Source organism: Pezoporus occidentalis, unplaced genomic scaffold, assembly GCF_034315485.1.
Source record: "Pezoporus occidentalis ecotype Australia unplaced genomic scaffold, CSIRO_AGI_Poc_V1 ctg56, whole genome shotgun sequence".
In the NCBI taxonomy this organism is placed as follows: Eukaryota; Metazoa; Chordata; class Aves; order Psittaciformes; family Psittacidae; genus Pezoporus; species Pezoporus occidentalis.
Window position 1 is genome coordinate 1029542 of NW_026915899.1, and position 26364 is coordinate 1055905.

The following is a 26364-nucleotide window of genomic DNA, read 5'->3' on the forward strand; positions in this document are numbered from 1 at the left end:
CAAAGCCATTCCTGTGCAAAGGCTTATTAGATTTTCACACTGAAGGGATTTAGCTAGAACTCTAGTGTGACGTGGATACCTTTCATACAGAGATTTTTCATTCGTACCATCTATCTACATAGATCTGGCTGTCAAGTGCTGCAGCTAAAGTAGAAGATAATTTTCTTACCCTTGATAACTTTTGTATTATTTTGACTTTATTTCTCCTTCGATGATATTCCCTTCTAGCCATGCAACTGCTTTGTCACAAACCAATCACCAACATCGCTAGCTACCCTATTTCTGTATTTCCTGGACGGTCATGGTATACCATCATACTACATCCTCTTTTTTCTATTTCATCTTATACCTACAATGAAAAATCAAGAAGCCTTAGAAAGTCATTATCATCAATAGTGCTGTAAGAAAGAATTAAGATACTCATCCAAACAAAAGTTTGTTGAGTGGTTTGCATTCTCGCATGCTTAAAAAATTCATAATTTCAGTGAACAGGAGGGGGAAACAAAACAAAAAACTGAAAAATCAATTAGCATTATTTCACTTGTCTTGTTATACAAACTGCTCAGTGTGTCACCAGCTACCAGTATAATTAAAAGGCTAATTCTCAATAAGTATTGGCTTATTATTATAAGCAGAGAATATCCTTGAATATGAAAGCTAGTTTGACTAAACTATTACATAAAAAATAAGGATTTCTGAAGCACTTTTCTGAAGTTGCTTATAGAAAAAAACAAAAGCGGATTTAAGAGAGCAAAAAGCTATTTTCCATTACATCATTAAATTATTAATCATATGTGTATTGCCAAAACTGTTTTTGTGGTTAAAAAAAAGTAGTATTTGTAATGTACCTTTTACTTAGACTTCTGCCTTAGCTTACCATAACAGAAGACTCAAAAACATAATTTTACAGCTCCATGTTCCCGAAATATCAGCCGCTTAAAATTATCTAAATTCTTCCTATAAGTTTTATTATCTAATTGAAAATAATTCAATATCTAAAATTACTGTGTAACATATGTTAAAAAAATCATTTCACTGGCTTTTTTATAAAAGCTAGCCCAACAACACTGCATTCAACTGTACCCACTTACAGTGTTGATTTCATCCAGGCTATCACTAGGTTCCTACAAGAATTGCAATCCTTCATCTTATTTGAGAGGTTACATGGGGGAAGTAAACTTGCTGGGTTTATGCAAGAAACTTTGGGGTTTTTTAATCCCATATGCTCCAAATTTATCACTTCAGAAGCATTCTTTCAAGAGTAAGCTCTTTTGAAAAGAGATGTACCCCCAAAAAATAAGCAGGAAGTATTATTTTTTCTTTTTTGTAACACTTCTTCCTTTCTCTGCCTAGCTATCCTCTGAACACTAAAGGAGAAAGTGGAATCTCTAGAGTTAATGGCATAATATTATTTCACTGATTACTTATCTTCCAATAAAAATACTATTCATTTATTTAAGAAGACAAAAACAAACTATAATGACCACAACAGATGAATAAACTTACATCATGTGCTTATCTGAAATAAGCATTTAAGAAAAGCTTTCAGATGTGAATGGTTTCCTGACAATATGACTTCACTTTTTAAAATTTAATAGATCTTCAAGAACTACATATTTTTGTGTTAAAAGCTCATTCATTAGAAAGTCATATTCAATTAAACCATACTTGATAACAAAGGGAAAATGCAGGCTAGGAATTAGTCAAAAGAGATGAAGTCAGGTTTTAAAGGCTATGTTGACCACAGCAATTGATTGCCTTGAAGAATAAAGCAAGTTCATTATTACATTTACTATTCTTCATCTTTCATTAAACAAAAAAATGTACTTATACCACGTTGGAGTGCACTTCAAGGTCTGCTGAAGAAAATTCTGCACAGAGCAGGCATTGATACAAGAAAGAATATATGTAATTCTATGTACATGCAGGATTCATTATAAAACAGAATCATACATGAACTGTACCACAAAGATGACAGATTTAACACAGACAAGACAAAATAAAGAGTAACAAATGAAGGAACACTGAATAGCCTACAGATAGAGATGAGGATTTTTAGGAGGGATATGAAGGTGTGCCGTGGGTGCTTGTCAGACAGACTGAAAAAAAACACAAAAAGAGGCAGCATCACTGGAGAAAAAAGGGCAAATACATGCCACAGTATTGTACAATAAGAAGCCCACTACATTCTTAAAAATGATCTCACCACCATGAGTCATTAGTTCAACTACATTTCACACCACTTTGCCTAAGGCAAGCAGAATTGCACAGGACTCTAAATATACTAATTCTAGAAAACACCTCTCAGAAACATAAGCAGTCACCACCAGTTTGCACACATTCCCTGTCTCTAACATATTAGCTGTTATCTGACTATGTTGTCTTTTAACTTCAAATGCATTTCCATTCAATTTTACATTGTAAAATGAGGCTAGCCCACACTAAAAATACAGAAAAGCTGAGTACAGTGCCAGTATCTATTAGAATATTCAAAATCACACCTTAACACAGTTTCACAAACCAGTGAAACAGAAATGTAAATACATCACAAAAATCCAGTTTCAAGCTGGTAACAATTTTTACAGACTACAAGGCACTGCTATATGGTCAGAAGTTCTGTTTACTTCATTAGCACCAGGGGAATCAGTGATTTCTAAATATATTAGATTAAAAATGTATGCATCCAGATACATATTAGATCAGTACACCTCTCTTCCTTCATTATTACATATATACACACATGCATATAATACGTAATTGGAACTAGATGATCTTAAGGTCCTTTCCAACCCTACCTATTCTATGATTCTATGATTATGCAGCCATACACACCGAAAGTGAAGTTCAACATTAGAACCTATTTTTTTATTTATATGGATGGGTTTTTTATAAGAGTATCTCTGAACTATACTGTAAGAGTAATCTCTGCATTATACCCCGCACTTCATTAATTATAATGAAATAATACATTCAGCAAGCTATATAATTTACCTGGGCACAAAGATGATTTATTTCTGCTCTGATAGCTGCTACGTATATCATACCACAATGCACATAATAGTTCTTTTTCAACATCAATGTATGTGCTAGTCATCAGAATTCTTTGATAGCTGTGTATTTTAGACTTATGCTTGTTTCCTCTGAAGAAAGTGTTTTAGTTACTGATTGTCACTAAACTCTTTTAAAAGGAGAGAATACAGCATTCTTTAGCAAAGCTTCAAAGTAGTATAAAAATAAATAATACACTAAGTTACCCTTCCCTCCCGCATTGTGCAAACAAAATACCTCTAATATATAGCTAAGGATAACGAGCTTCTGTCTTAAAACCTTCCAGCTTGTAAGAGCCAAATTCCACTCCTACTTCAAACACTGCTGCAGGATCAGTGAATTTATGTCTTACACCAACAGTAGAGAAGACGACACTAATTACCTTCTTCTTTTTCTACTTCATAAAACACTTGTCCATTTCAAGAAGCAAAATTAAACACAGGGTTTGGGGTTTGTTTTGCTGGGGGGGGGGAATGTGTCTGGAGAAAAAAAAAAAAATGAAAAAAGAGACATAATAGCTGACTAACAGAAAAATCAAAACTGACTCATACCCAATGAGTACTAAAGAAGGATGTGAAGTAGGTAGAGAGTGTAACTCAAGAGGAAAAGGGCACAAGGTTGAAGGAACTGATGTAAGGCAGCTACAGTCACCAGGACCACAGAAAGGTGGAGGGCAACATGCAACCTGCCATAGTAAGAATGTTAGATTACAATAAGAACTTACGTTTGCATCATCAAGTGTGATACGTGGTTTTGCCAAAATTGCCGGGAGGAGAGGGGAGAACAACATGATTAGCAGCTCCAGAAAAGGCTCTGGTTTAAGAAATTATACACAGAATAACAGACAAACTGAGAGTAAGCATTATTGTACTACCTCTTTTCCTACAGATACACTATACATTTTGCCGAGCACAAAGCACATACAGAGCACGTTCATTTCAAAAACAGACATGAAAACAAAATGCTATTAGATGTCTGTTGCCAGTAATAAATTTCAAATAATGCTATTGAATTTTCCCTCAAATCAGTATTGGTCAGATCACTTCAGTCTGTCTTGATGCTTTGAGTGTGTTTCACTACCAGAGTGTTTTTTCAGTTACTGCTTCTTTATCTCAATTTAATTATTTTTGTAGAGTAACAAATTGAAGGAGAAATACCATTAGACATCTTTATGTTCTCTGCTAAAATTACACTTCAGTGATTATTATAAATTGATTCATAATGGAAGAGAACTTCCTATTTACTTTATAGATTTCCGTATCAGCTGTTTTCCTATTTTACGAAGTAATTCTCACACAATGAAAAGAAATTCAGTTTGAAAAAAAAATACCACAAAGTACAGCGAAAGTTCTGCGATAGGCACAGAGACTGAAGTTATTGTTTGTTAAAACAAATTTTATTCTTTATAGTTTGAATTATTTATATCCTTTGAATGTAACTATTTCTACACCCTCATTCTGATTCCTGGCACTGCACAGTCAGGCAAGCAGGCAGGCAGGCTGACGGCACAAAGCTGCTGGCAAACAGCACGCCCTTGTTTCCTTTCCAGGCTAGGTTTTTGGAAATACTCTTTTGGTTTCTGTTACCCTGCTATGATCTCTAACTTCCTACCCTATCTTGCAACAGTTTAACTTGATACCATATCTGATAAACAAATCAATGTCACTGCTGAAACAACATTGCTGTAAAATCTGTCACTCTGGCTATGTCAGACTGTTATTAGCAGAGCAATATTAGCACAGCTTTACTTTCAACTGTACTAGGATCTCTCACAATCTGTTGTGAGATGTTACTTCAAATTAAACTCAATTTTAATTCAATCAGTGGTGGGGGAAAAGGGGAAGCAGAATAACTGATAACAACCTACTGCTACTCTGTACCATGGTTTTCTTCCAGTCCTTATTTCAAGATATTTTTCATAAATCCTTGTCACAAATAAACAGAGAAGGGAGAAGCAGGACAAAAGGACAGCTCCCCACATTAGCAGATTATTAAAAGTATCAGTGATGCTTTGTGCACTAGGTTGTACTTAACAGTGTGCTGAAAACATGCATAAGGGAAACGAAAATGGGAAAGGAACATTATTTGTCATGTATGCATCATCACAAAACAAGAAGTGAATGTGAGCACTGCCATTGTAAAACACCTTAATGAGGAAGATCGATTCTTCTTGCTCACAGCTCTAACAGCTAGTAAAACCTATCAGTGAATGAGAAGAGAGCAAATGAAACAAAAGATGCGATAAAAATCTGCGGGCAGGTTTTAGGGAAGGTTTTAACAGAGTTATGTGGTTCAGCAACAAGAGTGGCTTCTCCACCTAAACCAAAAAGAACTTTCACGGAAAACTGATTTTTTGTGTTTTCCAAAAATACCACACAACTGCACATATACAGACCACGGGAAAGCTGAAATAAGATGATTTAGCAAATGTACATGTTGCTATTGTAATCGGTAAGGTACTTCATAAGACCTTTTCTTTCCAGATACAACAGACTTTCTAGCAGCATATTTGCATGTAATAAAAACAAGAGTGTTACTTGAATTATAAATTCATCTTCTGAACAGTTACCAAACACCAAATCAGAAGAAATTTGCAAACTGATTGAATCACTTCATTTCCTACATTTAAACAGGAACAAACATTGGAGTTTAATAATTTTGACCTATGAGGTTATATGCTCATAAATATGAAATGGAGCTATACAGCTCATCTGCAGTCACAGCAAACATGGATAAAGCACAAAAAAGTGCACATCAATACAAGTTAAAGACACCTTTAAAAAGATTAATATCTTCAGAAACTTCTGACAAAACCTGCCTCAATTGTACAGCTTATAGAGAACATTCCAGAAGCAGTTTAAATAAAGTGGAATAAAAGGGGGAACTTTTGATTCAGTCACTGAGACTTCCTTATGCCACAATTTTGCTTCAAAGGTGGGGAGTCTTTGGAATTGTAGACAATCTGCTAAAGAAACAGCATGTAATAGGATGTTCCGTCTTTTAATGAGGCTAGGTCTTCGCATATTTCCCTGAAATGACAGAAGGAGAGATAGGAGACTATACTGTTCTTCAGTTGAAAAGGGTCTACCTTTAAGGTATAAAGCCATTAATCAGATTTAGTGCTCGTGAGCAATGGAAGGTTGGACCTGAATGGTAAACAAGTAAAAAGCCTGGACTACTTTACTTTTCTAACTATAACTGAGAAAAGGCTGTAAAATTCTCGTTAAACTAATATTTGAAAATTATGTCCATGAGTTGGGAGACAAAAAGGAAGAAACTACTCCTGTGAAAACAGCCTGTTGTTAAAGCTGTTTCCTATGCGCAAGAATTACATCTTATTCTACAGTACACATTACTTTGTATCACACACAGCAACACCTTCACCGATTTTTAGGGCAATGCAGAAATGACAGTTACTTCCATGCATGACCTGAGCACAGACTTCAGCCTTCTTTGCACAGCTATTTGGCTAGATTTTCTTAACCTGAACCAGCTCACTAGCTATAAATGAACAAGCTAAAAGTGATACATTTATGATTTGAGCAACCAGTATTTACTTGAGGAATTACAACAGAATTGTGTATACAATCTCATTTTTCAATTACTTTATATCTCTGAATGTGCCAGGCCTCATTTTCCGCTCCTTAGCTCTTGTCATTTCTTTGTCTGCTAATCATGGAGCCCTTCTGCGACCCTTTATTTTCTCCCCATGAATGCACTTCTCCAGTCTTAATCTTCAAGGAAAAAAAGCACATTTAATCTCCTGCTGTGACATGTATAATTGCATTTATTCACAGGTAACCACAAAGCTATGTTTTTATCTATGCCAACTGCAGAAGTACGATTTGCCTGACATAGATGCATGAATGCTAGAACAGAAACAACATTGATAAAGCAATCCCAGCATGGATGCAGTCCAATTCCAGTGCTTTACAGAAATTTTGTTGTTTTGGTTTTTTGGTTTGTTTTTTTTTTAATTTAAAAAGCATATTATGTGTATGTGTTGAACATTCAAGATGCTCTGCCCATTTACAACTGCTTCTCCTGCAGTAGCCTGCCTTAATCTGAGGTGTACACCCACAGAAAACTACCACTACTTTACTTACCTCTGTTCCTCTCTTCCAGCTCCCCTAGAAACAAAACTATCTAGGAAGAATGCAGAGCAACTGTGAGGTGGCGAGAGGATGGCTTATTTACATACTTACTTAAGAGAACAATAACATAAGGGAGATTTAAGTCATCTAAATTGTAGATTATGCACCTAAAATATATCTATAATGCATCTAAACAATTTCTTGCATCAACTAAGTAATCAAAACACAAATTTGTTTGAAAACACTTATCGTCCATAACAAGGTAATTGACTATCATTAATTCAGATTTACAGCCCTGAATTCTTTCAAATTAATTCAACTTCTCTACTATTTTTCTATAGCAACTTTGCGTCTAACTGACTGACTTCAACAGAAATACCCTGTTTATCTTTCTGAATGTCGCAACAACACAAGCTGGACTTTACCCTTTCCTCTCACTAAGGAGTTACAAATGAATGGTTCTGGGAAGCTAGCATATTTGTATAACATCCTCCTTAATTATCGTTCGACTATAAGGTATCCTTACTTGATGACAGAATAAATTACCCTGCCGCCAAAAATAAGGCAAGAACATTTACTGAAAAATCCTCCTGTTCTAAATCTTTACAGACAATCTGGAAACCTGCATATTAGTTACATTATTCCATAATAGGTGTCCTTCTGGTTCCTGCCAAGCACAGAATTTTCTGCAGTATTTTAACTTTAATATATCTATACACCTGTAATGCATTCATTGTGTTCATACACTGTTTTCCAGTTCTAGTTGTTGTCTTTGCTTTGACACTACATTAGAACAGCCTCTATCAAGGACTACCCTCTTTCTTGATTGCCAAAAAGCCAATAATTCACAATTTAATTTAGTCTTCTCAGTAAGCTTTTGACTTTCAACTTTTTTTAAATAGTTTTGTCCAAACTAGTGAACAGAAGATCTTCTGCATTGGAAAATTAACTATTTCAAAAATAAAACATTAAACACTGGGTCTATTCTCAGTCTGCCCTATGCACCATGACTTGCCACTCGAAGAACAAGGGGCTTCCAAATACAATACATTTATTTATTATAAGAGAATCCAAAATAATATTTCTCCTTGTTGTTAATTCTTGTGTTAGAAACTGGTGACCTTTCACCACTGGCCATTGAGGGCAAATAGTCCAGGCTCCCAACACCACTCTTCCATGCATCTCAGAAACATGCTTAGTCCACAATGCTTCCATTTTTATGGTTTAATTCAGTGGGGTTTAAAAGTAACATATTTTGGATTTTGTTAGCTGGATTCTCTGATCTATATGCATTTACAGATACTTTTACTGTAACCTCTCATTCTGTTACCCCCTCAATGAAATTTTCCAAACATGATTTGTTACCACCATGATTTGATCTTCTAATGAGCATTCTAATGAAATGCTCACTTATTTTCCTTGGTAATCACAAATTACCTGTCCATTTCATCCACTTCTATTCTCTCACACTCTATTTCTGAATTTGTTCAAAAAGAAAAAAATATAATCTCTTTTCTTAGACACACAATACTGAAGTGCTACTTCTGAACTAACCATGTTCTTGTTCAGTACAACCACCAGGTTATGCATTAATGAATGCTTCGGTCCCAGCAGAAAGAAAAAAATATCAATATTATTAACTGCTTCTTGGTGTTATTTCCATGACTGCTCAACAGAAACTTCACCACTGGACACAACAAAACAAACACACATCTTCTCAGCTGCCCCCAGCCAACTTCCCTAACAAAAAAATGTGTGACATCGGTCCACACCTTCCCACGGGGAAGTGATTATCTGTTGAACTCAAACCACTGAGTCTGAGCACCTTAGAGATCATTACTCTGGTTCTGGGGAGAACTAGCCTGCAGCTTTATATTGAATGTCCAAGTACGTAAATGCTCAGGAAAGGAAGAGGAGAACAGAGAAAGTTATAAATGCTAACTCCTACCAGAGGTTCAGACAGTGCATATGCAGACCTGCCTGAAATGTGTAATTGTCATTTCCTCGTAGAACCTGGAGAAGAGAAGGCTGCGTGGAGACCTCATAGCAGCCTTCCAGTATCTGAAGGGGGGCTATAGGGATGCTGGGAAGGGACTCTTCATTAGAGACTGTAGTGATAGGACAAGGGGTAACGGGTTAAAACTTAAACAGGGGGAGTTTAGACTGGATATAAGAAGGAAATTCTTTCCTGTTAGGGTGGTGAGGCAGTGGAATGGGTTGCCCAGGGAGGTTGTGAATGCTCCATCCCTGGCAGTGTTCAAGGCCAGGTTGGACGAGGCCTTGGGTGATATGGTTTAGCGTGAGGTGTCCCTGCCCACGGCAGGGGGGTTGGAACTAGATGATCTTAAGGTCCTTTCCAACCCTAACGATTCTATGATTCTATGAACCTCCACACAGAGTAGAACAGACACCCAGATCCGTGCTCTTTCAGATGTATCATTCTAGCTGTAAATGGTGTCAAACTCTACATAACACAATTTTTCCATACTCGTTGTTAGTGTCACTGATTTGGTTTTTTATAGTAGATACTGAGTCCTAGCTTTTAACTACTTACTTAAAACTTTTCTACCTATAGAAATACAGTGAGAATTCACCACCACTTACAGATGACATCTCTGCTTTGCTGATACCCCTGCAATTCACTTTCACTTTGAATTATGTAATCCAACTTGCCTTTCTTTCCATGAACAGACACGTGTGAGTAGATACCTTCTTTGTTTATGTAAGATGCGAAATACACTACAAATTATTTTCAAACCCTTACCAGAAGTTCTTACGCTTTCCAACGTATTGATAATTTACAAGGTGCAAAATGATGATCTTTCAGACATTTACAACTGGACTCCCTCTTCCTTCTCTCTCAGCCAAAAAGTAATTCTCATCTTTGGTGTGCCCAATTTTATTTTTAACTGAAACAGGCTTTAAAGTCAGTGCACAAAAAATGACTACATTCAAAGGCAGACAAAGCTTGCAGATATCTCTGGGTGTTGATAATTTTCATATGTCACATGGAAACAGAAACCCATAGCTTTCATTTCTACTTTTAATTATGTAGTTTATTTAAAATGTCTGACTACCCAGTAACACTTTTGACTACCCAGTTTTGTCTCAAAACTCAAACATGCCCTTAGATGTGCATTAGTTTCACAATGTTAACTCTTCCAAAGAAATTTAAGAAATCATGAAAAACCTCTGAAGTTGTATTTATCCTGTATTTGGCTAAACACAAGCATTCACAACTACAAGATTAGCTATGTTACTGGTTCTCCCAAATTCTTTCATGCCTCTACTTTCATAACACACCCTAGCTAAAAATCACAAAAGTAGACAGTTAAGGGGTAAAGCAAAAACAAGGTCCAAACACCTTTATCAGGTGCCATACCATCCTTCTGGTGGGGGACCAAGTATTCCGTAACAGCAAAACAGAAACAGATATGGTTTAATTCCTTGCTACTCTACTGGGATACTTTGAGAAGACAGCAGAAGGCAAATTTTGTAATTAGAGAAATACAATGAAAGTATAGCTTCCAGATTTTAGAATCACACGTTTAAATTCACTAATTACAAAACAAAGAAACAAAAACTGGAAAAAAAAAAACTTACCTTATGAGACCTGGCCTTTACCCTTAAGCTCATAATGAGAAAAGATAGGAGAGTGTAATTACCAAGACCACCTTCCACAACCTCCCTCTTCCATCACCTTCTGCTCTTCATTTCCAATCAGTTCCTCTTTCAAAATTCCCAAGCCCTTCTGTTTCAGCCTTACCCAGGTGGGACTACAAAATTCAGATATATCCTCTGGCTCTCAAAGCCCCAAACCATCTGGTACATTATCAGATAGAAAATACTATAGTTTCAGAGGTTTTAAGAAGCAAGTAGTACTGGCTTTATCTCAAACACAGAACTGACTGCGCTACCAAGGTAAACACTATTTGTGCCTCGTGCATGACAGTACACAAGAGTTGAAACGCATATCAGCTTAATAGATGCGTGACTGGTGCAGCTATTCCACTGTCCTGACAATAATTGCAGCCTTTCCACACCTTTTTTATATAGGGACCAAAACTGAACACAGTATTCCAGGTGTGGCCTGACAAGAGCTGAGTAGAGTGGGATAATGACATCTTTATCTCTGCTGGTTATGCCCTTGATGGAACTCAGCATCCTGTTCACTTTCTTAATTGATACTAATAACAAAATAGTAGCTATCAGATTCAGAGTAATAGATGACAACGAGGTTGAAAGGGCAAAGATTTCCAGAAACGTAAGGAGCAAAATGTGTGGACATCTGTAAATGGAAGCAAGAAAGAGCAGAAGATAGAAAGTAGTCTTTGATGGGCCTGGAATCAGGTTGAAAACTGTCAGACATACTCCATATGCTACAGCAAAGACACCTGAACACACTGTAATTAACCTCTGACACAGCCTTAATAATAGGACATCAATAACATACCTCTCAGGAACAGGTTAACTCCTCAAGATTGAAAGCGGAGAACTAAATCCATTTTAAAATACCTGACACAGAGCACTCTGACAAGCTCTATATATCTGAGACTAAATTTACCAAACACTTAATAATAGAGCAAAATCAAATTCTTCGAGTAGTTATAGCTAAAAGACTAATCTCATCAAAACCAGAAGTTAAATTAATGTTAACATGAAAAATAGCTCCATAATTCACTCAATATGGCAAATTTGAAACATGTTTATGGTCTTTTAAAGGAAACGAGACATCAAGATAAGCCACTGTTACAATTATATGTGGATTAGTTTTCTAGAACCGTATGCATAAAGAAAATTATATTTTGAGATATCAGAATAGTTATGACTTCAGCTTAACAGTGACACAGCAATGAAACTTCATCAACAGAAACCAACCTTTTGAAAACCTGAGGAAATGTAAATTCAAGACCTACTAATTAAAAGGTTATATTGAAAACCAAAATTCCAACAGGATGATTTTTCTTGGATCAATTCAACTTAGTCTTTTCTCTCAGGTGCCTGTAATTATCTAGTATCTTCTACTCAAAATGGTTAGAAAAAGAATACGTGCAAGAGATTAACTAAAACATATCAACTATTTACATAAAAAGATTTGTCTAACATAAGGTTTCCAAGCCAGGAATCCTAATCACAGCAAAATGCAATTTGATAGTTAATGTTCTGTATGTTCTATCTGCCTTGTTCAAAGAGGATAAAGAGGTCTGACACTATTAGCCTCTAACTAACAGAAAATTGTAGTAAGTTTTGCAAGTAATTTTGTTATAAACACATTAATTCAGTATCTTAAAATGAACAGTTCATATTAATGAATTTGTTACATACTATCAAGATTTTTTTCCTTTTTTCAAAAGCCAACAAGAAATAATCTCCATAGAAGCTCCTTAACACTGCATAAAAGGTAAAGACAGCATAAAATAAGAATACCTAGAACAAGATTGCTGTATGCATAACTTAAACAGAGAAAGAAGTAAGTGGATGGTATAGCAACTAACAAAGAGCACAAGGACTAGTTTTTACACTCATTACACAAAATATTTGGTTGTACAGCATAATGCATGAAATAACACAACTTAACAAAAGCTTAAATAGCTCTTCCTTTTATGTTCATTTACAATAAATCAAGTAATGACTTTGGCAAACACGAAGCTAGGAACACTACTAAGAAAACCACAAGACCTTCTTAGTCACCACAAGGATTTTTTGCTAGCACTAACTACCCATAGCTTTCACAGCACTCCTTTCCTTGAATAAACAGAACAGCTAAAAAAATCAGAATCTTGCTAAACATAGTCAATTAGAGCATTCCAAATATCCTTTTTTCTTTTTCTTTATCAATGTATAAAATAATATCTTCAATTGCCTCTGCTGCAAGAATGCAAGCTGAATGGTTCTATCAACACCATCACAATAAAGAAAACTTATTTTGCAGTATATCTAACCGTCACAGAATGACCACTATTATCCATGAGAAACATAATCTCTGGTGTGTGTATATATATATATATTTATTATACATTATGCCATTATTTTGTGATTAAATGCACTATTAACCATATACAGATAATCACAATGTAACTAGAGCAGGCCATCATTTTCAGTTTTTATCAGAGATGAAGAAGAGCAGGTCTGACAGTGTATTCTCTAAGTATTTCACATGTAACCCTGGCTTCATGTTTGTGAACAATTTCTTTTTATTTTCAAAATTTTTGTAAGTCTGATTTTGGAAAAATTAAGCTTTAATATAAAAAAGTTTTCAGTTTCCAGTGAGTTCAGGACTCTATTTTAAAGCTACAAATATTAAGGCTTCAAAGTTATTTGTGTATCTGCTCAGCCTTCTCAGCAGGGACAATTTTTGGCTCTGGAATACTACAAATAAAACTTTGTACAACAACTTTTGAAAAATCTTCCATCTTGGGGTAACAGAGACTCATGAAAAACAAAACTATACAAAAAAAACCCAACTCAACTGAAAGGAACAACATGAAAATGAAGAACATAGAGACTATGCTCTACTACAGAAAGGCACAGTATATTTTAGCCAAAACAATTCCAGTGAAGTCTGGCAGTGTTTCTGCTACCACCACCAGGGACTCAAGAAAAATGTTTTAGCAAGATATTTGCACTTGGTATGGATGCAGATGCACCACCTGAAGCAGCGGCATTCGAAAATAATGCAGATGGCTCTGAGCCAATAATACAATTCAGTCACTCCCAGCAGGACTAATTACCCCAGGCGAAGCATCATGCTAGCGTGGCTGTGTAATTTCTATTAATCAAATCAGTTCACTTCCCCCTACAGAACAGTGCATTCTGCTACACAGACATATGCTATATTATTTTGGAGGACACTAGGTCTTGCACAAGGCAGTAAATTGTAATACATCTAAACCCCAAAGCAAAAGCACCATGAAAGCAAATTTTTCTCCAGATTGATGTGTGTTGATTCTTAGGAGAAACTGTGCATGGCAATATTAATGTCAACAAATCTGTCTGCTCTGTGTACCAGAAGTGAAAGACCTCGCTGACATTACATTAACCAAGTCCTTCCTCATTCTAATTGCAGTCAACAGAAGATCTGGCTTGGCAAATGTACACTCTAAATTTTTGCTTGGAATAGAAAAAAGATAAGCTCATCACTGAATATGATATGGGGAGAAGGCAGCAGTGAAAGATGGCTGCCATATTAGCTATGGCAGGTGTTCAGACAGATTACCATTGCAAGTTTAGTAATACATGTGTACAGACACCTAACATTACTTCAAACACTGCAGCAGTTAAAATGACATAATTTTTGTACAAGTATATTTAATCTGAAAGACAAATACTACAGTCAGCCACAGTGACACAGATACAATGTCAACCTGCAGACACTTTAGAGTAACTTTCTGTGTTTTAGATTATTTATGCTGGTTTAATACTCAATTAATAAGGCACACTTTGGAAACAAAAGGTACATGTAAATCCAACTTGCAATAGATATGGATAATGGTATAAAACTGACTACTGAAAAAAAGTTATTTAAGTTTTCAACAAATTAGAGCTGTTTCCTGAACACCGACTAGTAGTCTTTAGGATTTTGATAAACACAAAACAATATTCATCATCATTCCCAAATATTAAAAATTTACAGGAGTAAATTAACATCTTTTATAAAAACAGCTGGGTCACTGAGAAATGGATAGCTTGCCTCCTTTCCTAGCAAAGGAAAAAAAATAGATACATGACACTTATATTCACATAGCCAGTATCATCTTCCTTTTCCTGCTCACTGCATTCTCCTAGAGAATACTGACATAATAGTTTTTGAGGGCCAATTTTTGCAGCAATCCAGTAACTTGATGAACTGTGTGAATTTAACTTGAATGTCGGTCACAACCAGAAGAGAGTAATTGTGGCAGAGAGGTGAGCTGAAGGTCTTTGAGATTTATTTATTTCATCTGAAGGAGTGATAAGAGGCTGAACTAAAGTGATGGCATGATTTTTCCAGTCACGCTGTCTAATATTCCAGGAGCTGTCTGGGCACACTGCCCAACAAACAGACTTGTGCAAAGCAAATTTAACATCAAAGAATACAACTAAAAGAAAACAAAACAAATAAAAACACGCACACCACCAAAAAACCACCAAACCCTGAAACTTCTCTATAATACATTTATTATTGTGGAGTGGGAGGGAGGCAAGCATCCCTGAGAGAAACAAACCAACAATTCGTAGCAGAGCAGCTTACTCAGTCCGCCTGCTTCAAGGCAAAATCACTTGTCACATGCTTTGTCTAACTGCTTTTAAAAAAAAGCTTCAAATACTGACTTCACAGCCCCCCTGAAATGAACATTACAGGCAGAAACTGTTCCTAACATTTTAGATAAAAATTTTCTTTGCTTCATTTCAGGCCCATAACTTACTGTTTCAATCACAGCAGATATGGAGAGCCATTTACTCCCTTCCCATATGAAAAACTTTTATTTACCTGAAGAATGTTACTCTGCCTCTTAGACCCCTCTTCTCCAAAACAAAGAGCCACAAGCTTTCAGCTCCTCTGCTGACAGCCCATCCCCAAGACCTTCAGCCATCATTACTACTGTACTTAGGACTCTCTCTAATTAACCTACATCTTTCTTGAATGAGGTGTCTCAAAAGGATCCTGACACTCCAGCTGAAGCATGAACAAAAGACTAGTTTCAGTGTCTTGTTCAAAACACCTGTCCTTATAAAGATCAGTACAAATTTCATTGCCAAAATTGTCATGCTGCTACAAAACAAACGGAACAAGTGACTTGCACTCAATTTGTGAGGAACTATGAAATCTCTCTGCAGAACTGTTATCCACACAGTCATTTCTCCTATTTCTGCTGCTGACTACAATTATTTATTGCTAGGACTTTGCACTTCTCTGAAAGAGAAATGAAATCAGTTCACTTAAGATGTATCTCCAGTATGCTAGAATATTCTTCATGTTAATCCTGTTGCCCAACATACTTCCCATACTTCTCTGCTTGTTACTTGTAAATTTAATAAGGATATACCATATTACATCACTCAAATCATTAATGAAAACACTATGCAGCTGCAGAATACATTTCAATAAAACCCCACTTGATACATTGTTGGGAAACAATGAACAACTCATGACAGATTTTGACCATCACTGGGGTACCGCTTTCCCAAAACTTCTGCATTAATTACACACCATTTTCATCTGGATTATATTGCTGATGTGTGGCAACATGTCAAGAACCCTGTTTAAATCGAACAACAACACAGCCATTGATATCTCTAGCCCTCAGATTTGTTAGGCTGCCAACAAAGAAAATACAGTTAGTTAAACAGAATTTATTCCTTAAAATCTTATGTGGCCTACCATTTAATAGTATTTTTACAGTCTAGATTCCCACAAATAATTTATCTGTTCTAGAGTTTCTTTGCTTAAGGAAGTCAAGTTAGAGTTGCCTAAATAAAATAGCTCTATTTTATTTATAAAATAAATCTGGATCTGGTTTGAGACCATTTTAAGAACCTGAATGCACACAAGTCCATGGGACCTGATGAAATCCATACGCGGGTCCTGAGGGAGCTAGCAAATGAAGTTGCTAAGCCACTGTCCATCATATTTGAAAAATCACGGCAGTCTGGTGAGGTTACCGATGACTGGAAAAAGGGAAATATAGCCCCCATTTTCAAGAAGGGGAAAATGGATGACCCAGGGAATTATAGACCAGTCAGTCTCACCTCTGTGCCTGGCAAAATCTTGGAGCAGATTCTCCTGGCAGGTATGCTAAGGCACATGAAAATCAACAAGGTGCTTGGTGACAGCCAGCATGGCTTCACTAAGGGGAAATCCTGCCTGACCAATTTGGTGGCCTTCTATGATGGGGCTACAGAACTGAGGGACAGGGGTAGAGCAGCTGATGTCATCTACCTGGACTTGTGCAAAGCGCTCGACACTGTCCCACATGACGTCCTTGTCCCTAAATAGGAGCGACATCAATTTGATAGGTGGACCACTCGGTGGATAAAGAACTGGCTGGATGGCCGCACCCAAAGAGTTGTGGTCAATGGCTCAATGTCCAGCTGGAGACCAGTAACGAGTGGTGTCCCTCAGGGATTGGTGCTGGGACCGGTCTTGTTCAACATCTTTGTTGCTGACATGGGCAGTGGGATTGAGTGCACCCTCAGCAAGTTTGCCAATGACACCAAGCTGTGTGGTTCGGTTGATACCCTGGAGGGAAGGAATGCCATCCAGAGGGACCTTGACACGCTTGTGAGGTGGGCTGATGCCAACCTCATGAAGTTTAACCGTGCCAAGTGCAAGGTCCTACACCTGGGTCGGAGCAATCCCAGGCACAGCTACAATTTGGGCAGAGAAGAGATTCAGAGCAGCCCTGTGGAGAAGGACTTGGGGGTGTTGGTTGATAAGAAAATGAACATGAGCCGGCTTCAGTGTGCGCTCGCAGCCCAGAATGCCAACCATATCCTGGACTGCATCAAAAGGAGCGTGACCAGCAGGTCAAAGGAGGTGATCCTGCCCCTCTACTCTGCTCTCCTGAGACCTCACTTGGAGTGTTGTGTGCAGTTCTGGTGTCCTCAACATAAAAAGGACATGGAACTGTTGGAACAAGTCCAGAGGAGGGCCACGAGGATGATCAGGGGACTGGAGCACCTCCCGTATGAAGACAGGCTGAGAAAGTTGGGGCTGTTCAGCCTGAAGAAGAGAAGGCTGCGTGGAGACCTCAGAGCAGCCTTCCAGTATTGGAAGGGGGGCTATAGGAATGCTGGGGATGGACTCTTCATTAGGGACTGTAGTGAGGTAATGGGTTAAAACTTAAACAGGGGAAGTTTAGACTGGATATAAGGAAGAAGTTCTTTACTGTGAGGGTGGTGAGGCACTGGAATGGGTTGCCCAGGGAAGTTGTGAATGCTCCACTCCTGCCCATGTTGAAGGCCAGGTTGGACCGAGCCTTGGGTGACATGGTTTAGTGTGAGGTGTCCCTGCCCATGGCCGGGGGGTTGGAACTAGATGATCTTAAGGTCTTTTCCAACCCTAACTATTCTATGATTCTATGATTCCGTTTTCAATAAGGCAAGCACTCCAGTCTTCTGAATTTCATCTCTCCTCCCGGGAGTTCCCAAAGACAGCCACAAAGAACAAAGAGATTACTCTGAATAGCAGCTGAGATACATTAGGATGAATATACATATTGTTTATATTTGTATTCTTAAAACTTATACAATACACATATACATACGTAGGCACACAAAGGAACACACTCTCCTTTTTATGGAATACGTCCATGTTTTGATAGCAGCAGAGAAAAAAGAAAAGACAGATTTCTTATGTTTAAAATATTTGGAAAGATTTTGTTCTATTTCATACCATAAACATTTTCAAAGATGAGGAAAACGCAGACCATGTGACATTACTACAACACAAGAACAAAAGGTTGAAAGAAACTGAATTTTCACAAAGAAATTTAACTCTCTCCCTTTGCCAAGCATTGTCTTATGTTACTATATGACACAAACTTGATAACGACCTGTAATAATACAGATAACTTCACAGTCTTTACAGCGGTGCTCCCTTTTGGTGGAAACTCCAGGTTACTATGTGCAGTAGGAATACTAGAAAAGCACACTGAAACAGAGAAACCTCAATACTGAACAAAACCAACACTTTCCCCGGTAAGGCGAGTGGAGAAGAGGTCCTTTTCCTCCTCCCATTTCCTCTAATTTTTATGTGTCTAAGAGACACATAGCTATACCCAGGTTTTTTCCTGTTTAAATGATTTCATGACCCATGTTTTTTACCCTAAAAAGGTGCTAAGTCCAATTTTTTTCTCATCTCCACAAGAGAATTTTTCAGGCCCAAGATCACTGTCACCTTTGTGCAGATGTCACTAGTTCCGGAGTATACTCTAGAAGACAGGGCTACCACCACCTATATTATGCCAGCTACAAAGAGGCCTTCCATCCAGGCATAGCCAGGTAACTTCCTTCAAACTACATTTCACCCAGTATCATGCATATCCTAACTATGTTTTCTCCATCCAAGCTACGCTTCTTTACTAGCATCATCAAACTTGAGCTTTATTTCTCTGAATTTCCCTTAAGTATTTCTATTGCCATATTAAGCCTAAATAACAGTGTGAACTTTGCTACCTCTTTATAAAGAACTGTGCTGGTTTGGGCTGGGGTAGAGTTAATTTTCTCCACAGTAGCTAGTATGGATCTACGGTCTTGATTTATGCTGTAAACAGTGCTGATAACACAGGGGTGCTCTACCTAATGCTGAGCAGTGCTTACACAGAGCCAAGGCCTTTTCTGCCCCTCACAGCACCCCACCAGCGAGCAGGCTGGGGGTGCACAAGGAGCTGGGAGGGGACACAGCCGGGACAGCTGAGCCCAACTGACCCCAGGGATATCCCACACCCTATGGAGTCACGCTCAGCATGTAAAGGTGGGGAAGAAGAAGGAAGGCGGGACATTTGTAGTGATGGTGTTTGTCTGCCCAAGTAACTGCTACGTGTGATGGAGCCCTGCTGTCCTGGAGATGGCTGAACACCTGGAGATGGCTGAACACCTGCCTGCCCATGGGAAGTGGTGAATGAATTCCTGGTTTTGCTTTGCTTGTGCAGCTCTTGCTTTACCTGTTAAACTGCTGCTCTCTCAACCCACGAGTTTTCTCTGTTATTCTTCTGATTGTCTCCCCTATCTCACCAGGGAGGGAGTGAGCGAGTTGCTGTGTGGGGCTTGAGTTGCCAGCTGAGATTAAACCACAAGAACACAATACATATGTAGGGTTTTCTCCATTTTAGCTAGACTCCTGTAACTGACAATATTTTGCTTTTTCTATAGAATTATTTAGCTTTAAAGTAAGGTCATAGTCCTATCTTCCCCCATCCTGTCTTCTCATAAGTTACATGGAAGGCAGTATTGTCCTGGAGCAACTTCTACATTCGAGACACACAAAACTTTATTTAAATAGACCCCTTCCCCTTCATTTTATGGCTGCACAGCTTAGTCACAGACCAACTCCAAGTTTACAAAAGAGCACTATTATGGCTGCTGTGAGAGCCTGCCTAGAAGTATCATATGCTCACAAGGTCATTCAAGCAAATAAATTCACTTGCTGTGAAATAAATTATAATACAACCATATATAAGTACTAGGAATTTATTATAATTAAAAGAAGTCCAGGCATTTATATGAATAATGATGACATCAGTTATAGGTATTCGACAACCCAAAGATATAAATCCACTGCTAGTTCTGTAACTGCCAGATGGAATTAACAACCTGTCCACAGTAAAAATGGACATTTCCTGCATAACTAAGAATTTTTTCCTCTTCATCTGATCAGTTACTGACCACGGTTACAGACAGTAAGTTCTGCATACCGACACAGAAGACAGCAGAATTCTTTAATACCTACAAAATTTCTTCTGTGGAAGGCATTCAATCAGTTTACCATTTTCTTGTTGCATTCTATTGTTTAAACCTGCTTAGGAATGTTTCTTTTTCACCTTATAAAATATTTGTATTAAAATATCACAAAGAAGCAGTGTCATGTACGGCATGTAATTCACTGCATTAGGCACTATGTGACATCTGAATATGCCATTTGTGTTACCTATCCGTACACTGAATTGGACTGTATAATAGGAAGAAGCACCACTAGAGAAGCAGCTAATAGCTTATTCAAAGTACTGTCACAGCTCTGTTTCTACTTTGCTAGAGAACTCAAAGAAGATTGCTGGGAGGTGGACGAGGTGCAGAAGAAAGCTTGGGGGTTTATATACCTGTATCTATACACACACATACATACATACATGTTTTCTTTTCTTACTGTGCCGAAGCTCATTTCAAAGAATGTTAAAATCCAACACAGAGGAATTTTTAAACTACATTAGCTTTAAGTAGAGACCTCAGTGAAAATATTACCAAATGCTTTCAGAGTAAAGCTCCTAACATTACCCACTGAAGCTGGAGATCTGCAGACTACTAGCAATTAAAAAAGTGCCCAATAAACCAAGCCCTTCTCAGTGAAAGCTACTGTTTCTTTTAGTGCCCCTGACTGACCCGTATTTCTAATTCCAGTATTTTGTATTTTTTTCATGTCTTTTCCCATCACTGCAAAATAAACTTCAAGACACAACTGAGTAAAAGCTGTAAGTGAACTAACATGGATTTGTAGAGGAAATACATGTGGAATACATTTACCTAAAAGAGCACATACCCATTTGTGTCCCCCAAGCATATACAGAGTTCAACAGTAGGTAAGAACAATGTCCAGTTATCCCAATAGCCTACCCAGAATACCCTATAAGCAATAAAGGGTACGTTATACCATAGAAAGTGCAAAGCTTTCACAGTGCTGCTGACTTCAAATAAGCAGAAATTATATTGCACATGTACACCAGAAGGGTAAGAAACAATGGGAAGAAACTTTCCCTGAATGAGAGAAAAAAAGGATATTCAGAAATATCTGGCTAAAAACACAGATTAATATTAACCTTGGCCCTGACCCCCCAACTGAAAAGCAAGCCTCCATGACGCAGAGTTCCCTATCCAATACCAAGCTTTAATGCCACTCATGTCCACCACCTATTTACTGCCACCAGATGTAGTACTTCCTAAGCCCTCCCAAAGCTTTCACATCTCACCACCGAATAACCAGCGCCCGGAGTCTGTTCTCCATGCTTCCCACTCTCCCAATACCACAGAGCACTGCAGCACATTTCCCATCTTTCTGAAGCACAGAATTTCCACACCCTCACCCCAAGTCACCACAGCCTCACAGCTCTCCTGCCCAATCCCACCACCACCCTACAGATCTCTCACATATCCCAGCACTTTCCAAAGCCAGAAGCACAGCACAGTGCTCCCGCAGCCATATCCCAAAATCCAGCCTCCCTGCAACACACTATTGTCTCAGTGACTCGCACTGCAGTACCCTGAAGCGTCTTGAATCCAGCCACTGCACACTTTCCTCCCCTCTGAACAGAGCTGCCCCACCTGCTCACCCAGTGAGCCACCACAACACAACAGCACAAACACTTCCAACACACCACACCAGCCACTCCTCGGGGGTGTTCCAATCCACTCAAGTGCTGGGAGTCACGGGCAGCTGGGAGGCAATAAGAAGTCAGACCAGTCAAGGTGGGCAGCAGAGGGTAACAAAGAGCAGATAGCCAGAAGACAAGGGAGGGATGCAGAAGCAGGAGGGGTGGAGAGAAGAAAGGAAGAGAGACCATGAAAAGAGAGGGAGAGAGAAATTACAGTAGACAAGGGATTTTACAAGGCCATAAACCATCTAGAATTAAGAATTAAATTAAGGACCACAAGCCCTGAATCCCCCTCCCCCAGACTGGTGAAACTCAAAAGAGCTTCCTAAGGGAACTCATTTCCTTTCATCTTTAACCATAATAATTACTCAGACTTTTCTAAGCTTCACCAAGTATACAAAAACAAGAAACTCAAAAGACTCTGTCACTTTAACGAAAGAAAGTGCAAGCTCTTATTTAAATGGTAAAAGGAAAAAACTGGGGGGAGGGAGAGGAAGGAGAGTAATAAAAGGCATTTATTTCCCTGAAAAGAATGAAATCCTAAAAGCTACACAAGATAAACATCTCAGGTTTTACCATTAAACAGTACTGATTATTTTAATAGGATCTAGTATTCAGATTAATCCCACAAGACTTACAAAGTAGGCAAAAGATAGCATTACTTTATATATCCTGAAGGAATATATAAAGTGTGAAGGGAGACCAAAATGGAAGGAAAATAAAGAATTGGAAAAAAAAAAACAGAAAATTAGAAAAAACAGAAAATTAGAAAAACCGTTCTAGCTTAGAATGCTGCAATTGATGCTTAAGTGCTTCAGTCAGACTGACACACTAAATACACATATATAAGCTTTGCGTTTGCAACACAGCACTTGCTAATTATAAGACTAATTCATTGTCTAATAATTTTTTGATTACACAGTATAAAAACAGCAGTAGTGACAAACATGCACAATAAACCTCAGGATGATTCTGAATGGTTTTTGTAAGTTCAGCCCTCCCACGACCTATTTTTGGAAGCTGAAATTCGAATACCATTAAATCAAAGGAGAAGCAGCTGGCAAGATACCATGTACACCAACAACTGATCTCCAAGACTAATGAGATGCTCCTCACTGCATCCTGCAGCACAGTGTCTAAATACCCAAGCTAGCTCAAGTAGAGAAAACAATCTAGCAATGTAATGTGAGCTTCATGAAAACTATTTCATCACTCTTCCTAAAACCAATAAAATACAGGGTAAATTAGTTGCTACTGCAGCAGAATGCTTCCAGTATCTGAATTAGGTTAGGTATCTGTATATCGTATCACAAACAGCTTTCACAAAGGCCACAGGGCCAATAATTTTCTTTTAGAATGTAGTGCAATGTCTTCCAAAAGCTAAATATCTATCTGCTGCCTCTGAAGGCATTTTATACAAACACAGGCCAGTAGGAAATCAATTGCTTCCCAAAAATATTGTTGCCCAAAAGAACACAAGTTATTATCATAGAATTTTTACGCTATTAAAAAAATTAAAGTATTAATGAGTTCTGTCCATACCATTTCTCAGTTCAAATCAGTAAGTAGATAGCAAGAACCACAGTAAAAAGCTTTTTTAGTCAAACACTAGTGTGAGTCCTGTGAGTGCAAGCTAAAAATGCCTCTAAAAGTAACTAAGAAAGACTCACCAAGTTCATTAAGGCTCTGGGCAGCTTTTGTTATCTCTCTGCTTCCTCCTTGCAGTTGCCCTTGAAGTCTCTTACTGAGATACAAGATGCGTATTATCCTCCGCAGCAAGTCACAGGCAGCCTGCAGAGAAGTCATAGCATAGGGGATACTATCAGTACATTATGATCACATAGTGTAAGGCCTCAAATATGGAAATATTTGAACCAAAAAAAGGAAATACGAATATGAATAAAACCAAGGAACTTTAGAACACTGCAATCCCTCTTCCCAGGATTTTTAACATGCTTTTATGCAATACAGACCAATACTTTCTAAAGCTGGTAATTACATTTACAGGGCTACTGAGATTATGCTATCATTCCTGGTTAAAACAAAAAAGAAACTGATAACCCTATGACAGAGACATGCTCTATTTCTAACTAGAAGTGAGCTTTATTTTACATTGTGCATCTCCCCTCAATATCCCTCTCCTCTGTAAACCACAATAAGATTAAGAAGTAGGCCTTGCCAATCAAATCTTCGTCCAAAATAAACAAAATGGCAGCATTTACTTCAGAGGACAATAAAACGTAAAGACTAAACTGTTACTACAGATATTGAATCTTATTATGGGAATATATATAAAAACTTATTTTCAGCAAAACTTTCCTAATGCCAGTCACTTTTCATTCAGCCAACCAGTAGTTCACATTTTCTCGTAGGTTTATTAAAATACATGGTATTTTTGGCTAAAAATTAAGAAGATGGATGCATATGTAAATTTTCAGGAATATTTCACTGCCACCAATATAGGAAAAAAGGCATTGCTGGCATCTGAATCAAACATAATACTTTGATAATTTTTCACTCAACTAAGATCTTGGAACAGGCTTTCTGCTTCTACACAGTAAATAATAGAGATGGAAAAACAGTAAGTTACATTATGTGTAGAGTTCCTCTACTAGAGTACTGGATCAGTGGGGGTAGAAAGTAGAGTCTACAGGAGCGGCAACATTCTGGAGTGGGTAACATCTAAACTAGGATTCAGAGATGCAATTCAGGAGAAGGTTAAAAAGTATGTGGATTTTGTTACAGTCATACATACAGTCCAACATCTGCAATCAGATTAACAAGAGAGGTAAACAAGAAACTTAGAATATAATTATATAATATAGTTGTTCTGATATATTTTCCCTGGTACTGAAGGCAAAGCCTCCTCAACTTTATAGATATCAAAATTAAATTAAAATTACTTTAGAAAATATTTAGTATCTGACAGACTTTGAACCCCTTCCTAGAGTTCTTAGAGTTTCAAGTTAGTATCTTTGAAACTGTTATGAGAACATATACCAGTGAGTCATTTCAACTAATATTCAGTAGATTGCACAACTTCTCAGTCTCTTACCTATGCCAGCACAAACCAATTAAAACACAAATATTTGTAGTACAATTATATCAAACATCTAGACAGAACCAAAAGGAAAAGTTCAGAAAATCCCCACCGAGGCAAATCACCAAGAGCCTAGTTATTGCTTTTGGCTCTGTATCACATAGTCTGAAGTGCAAGTTTTCTAAGCATTGTAACACAACTTAACCACATGATTTCTATTATGGTTAGTAAGAACCAAGTGGGGTTTATCCTACTTTGACAGATTAGTGTATGAGTTTTTATTAATTCATTTCTTTAATTAGAAAACTCTTGATCCACATATCACTTTCATACCTATGAACTGAATTTCTGCAAGATGAATCAAAAATGGCTTTTTATATAGCACACTCTGCTTTGCCAAATAAGAGGGCACAGTATTACTACTTTGCTTTCAAATTTAATTACTCTCTAATCCGATCGCGTACCTCTAGCTAATCTTTTTCCCTAGGAATTCAACTTCAGTTATCTTCTGACCATCTTCTACTTTACATGCCAAAAGATTATTTCTTTTTCATTTACTTGTTGCTCATTATCTCCTATCACAAGAAACAATCTTAAAATGCTTATCAAACTGAATAAGAGATGGGAAAAGTTACATTTAGAAACAAGAATTAAAAAAAAAAAGGTTTTATCTTCTGGCCCTGTGAATTAGGAAGAGAAAAACCCAAGGACACTGAAGATGCACTCTTAACTTCACAGCAACTGTGCCCTTAACAAAGATTCTGTTTCACAGAAGTATTTCCATTTACACAAGTTATCCAACTTAATAAAACTCACAGTCACTGTAAGGGAATGCAATATATAAGGACTGTGTAATGGAAATAAAAAATTCTGTCATATAGTGTTGTTCACAGCTGCTAGACCTTCTAACCTGAGCACCTTCATAACCAGAGTCTGAATTAATTCAGGAAACATTCCTTCCTGAGTTGATAAAGTATGCTTTTCTAAGGCAGATGCTTTCATCCAAGGAATGAATTCCACCGTTCAGGCAAGAATTAATTTGGAAAAGGCCAGCGGCCTGAGTTAGTCCCTATGGGTTTAGTAAAAATGAAACCTGATTTTTCTGGAGATTACACATAAG

General features: G+C 37.6%; 1 protein-coding gene across 2 annotated transcripts in view; it reads right to left on the reverse strand.

Moving 5' to 3' along the window:
- Positions 1-26364, reverse strand: part of COG5 (component of oligomeric golgi complex 5) — a 192077-nt gene that overhangs the window by 157571 nt on the left and 8142 nt on the right. For both annotated transcript variants that reach the window (XM_062638283.1, XM_062638282.1), the window contains exon 6: positions 23875-23995. In XM_062638283.1, the coding sequence (XP_062494267.1) occupies positions 23875-23995 (121 nt within the window). The remainder of the gene's footprint in view (positions 1-23874; positions 23996-26364) is intronic.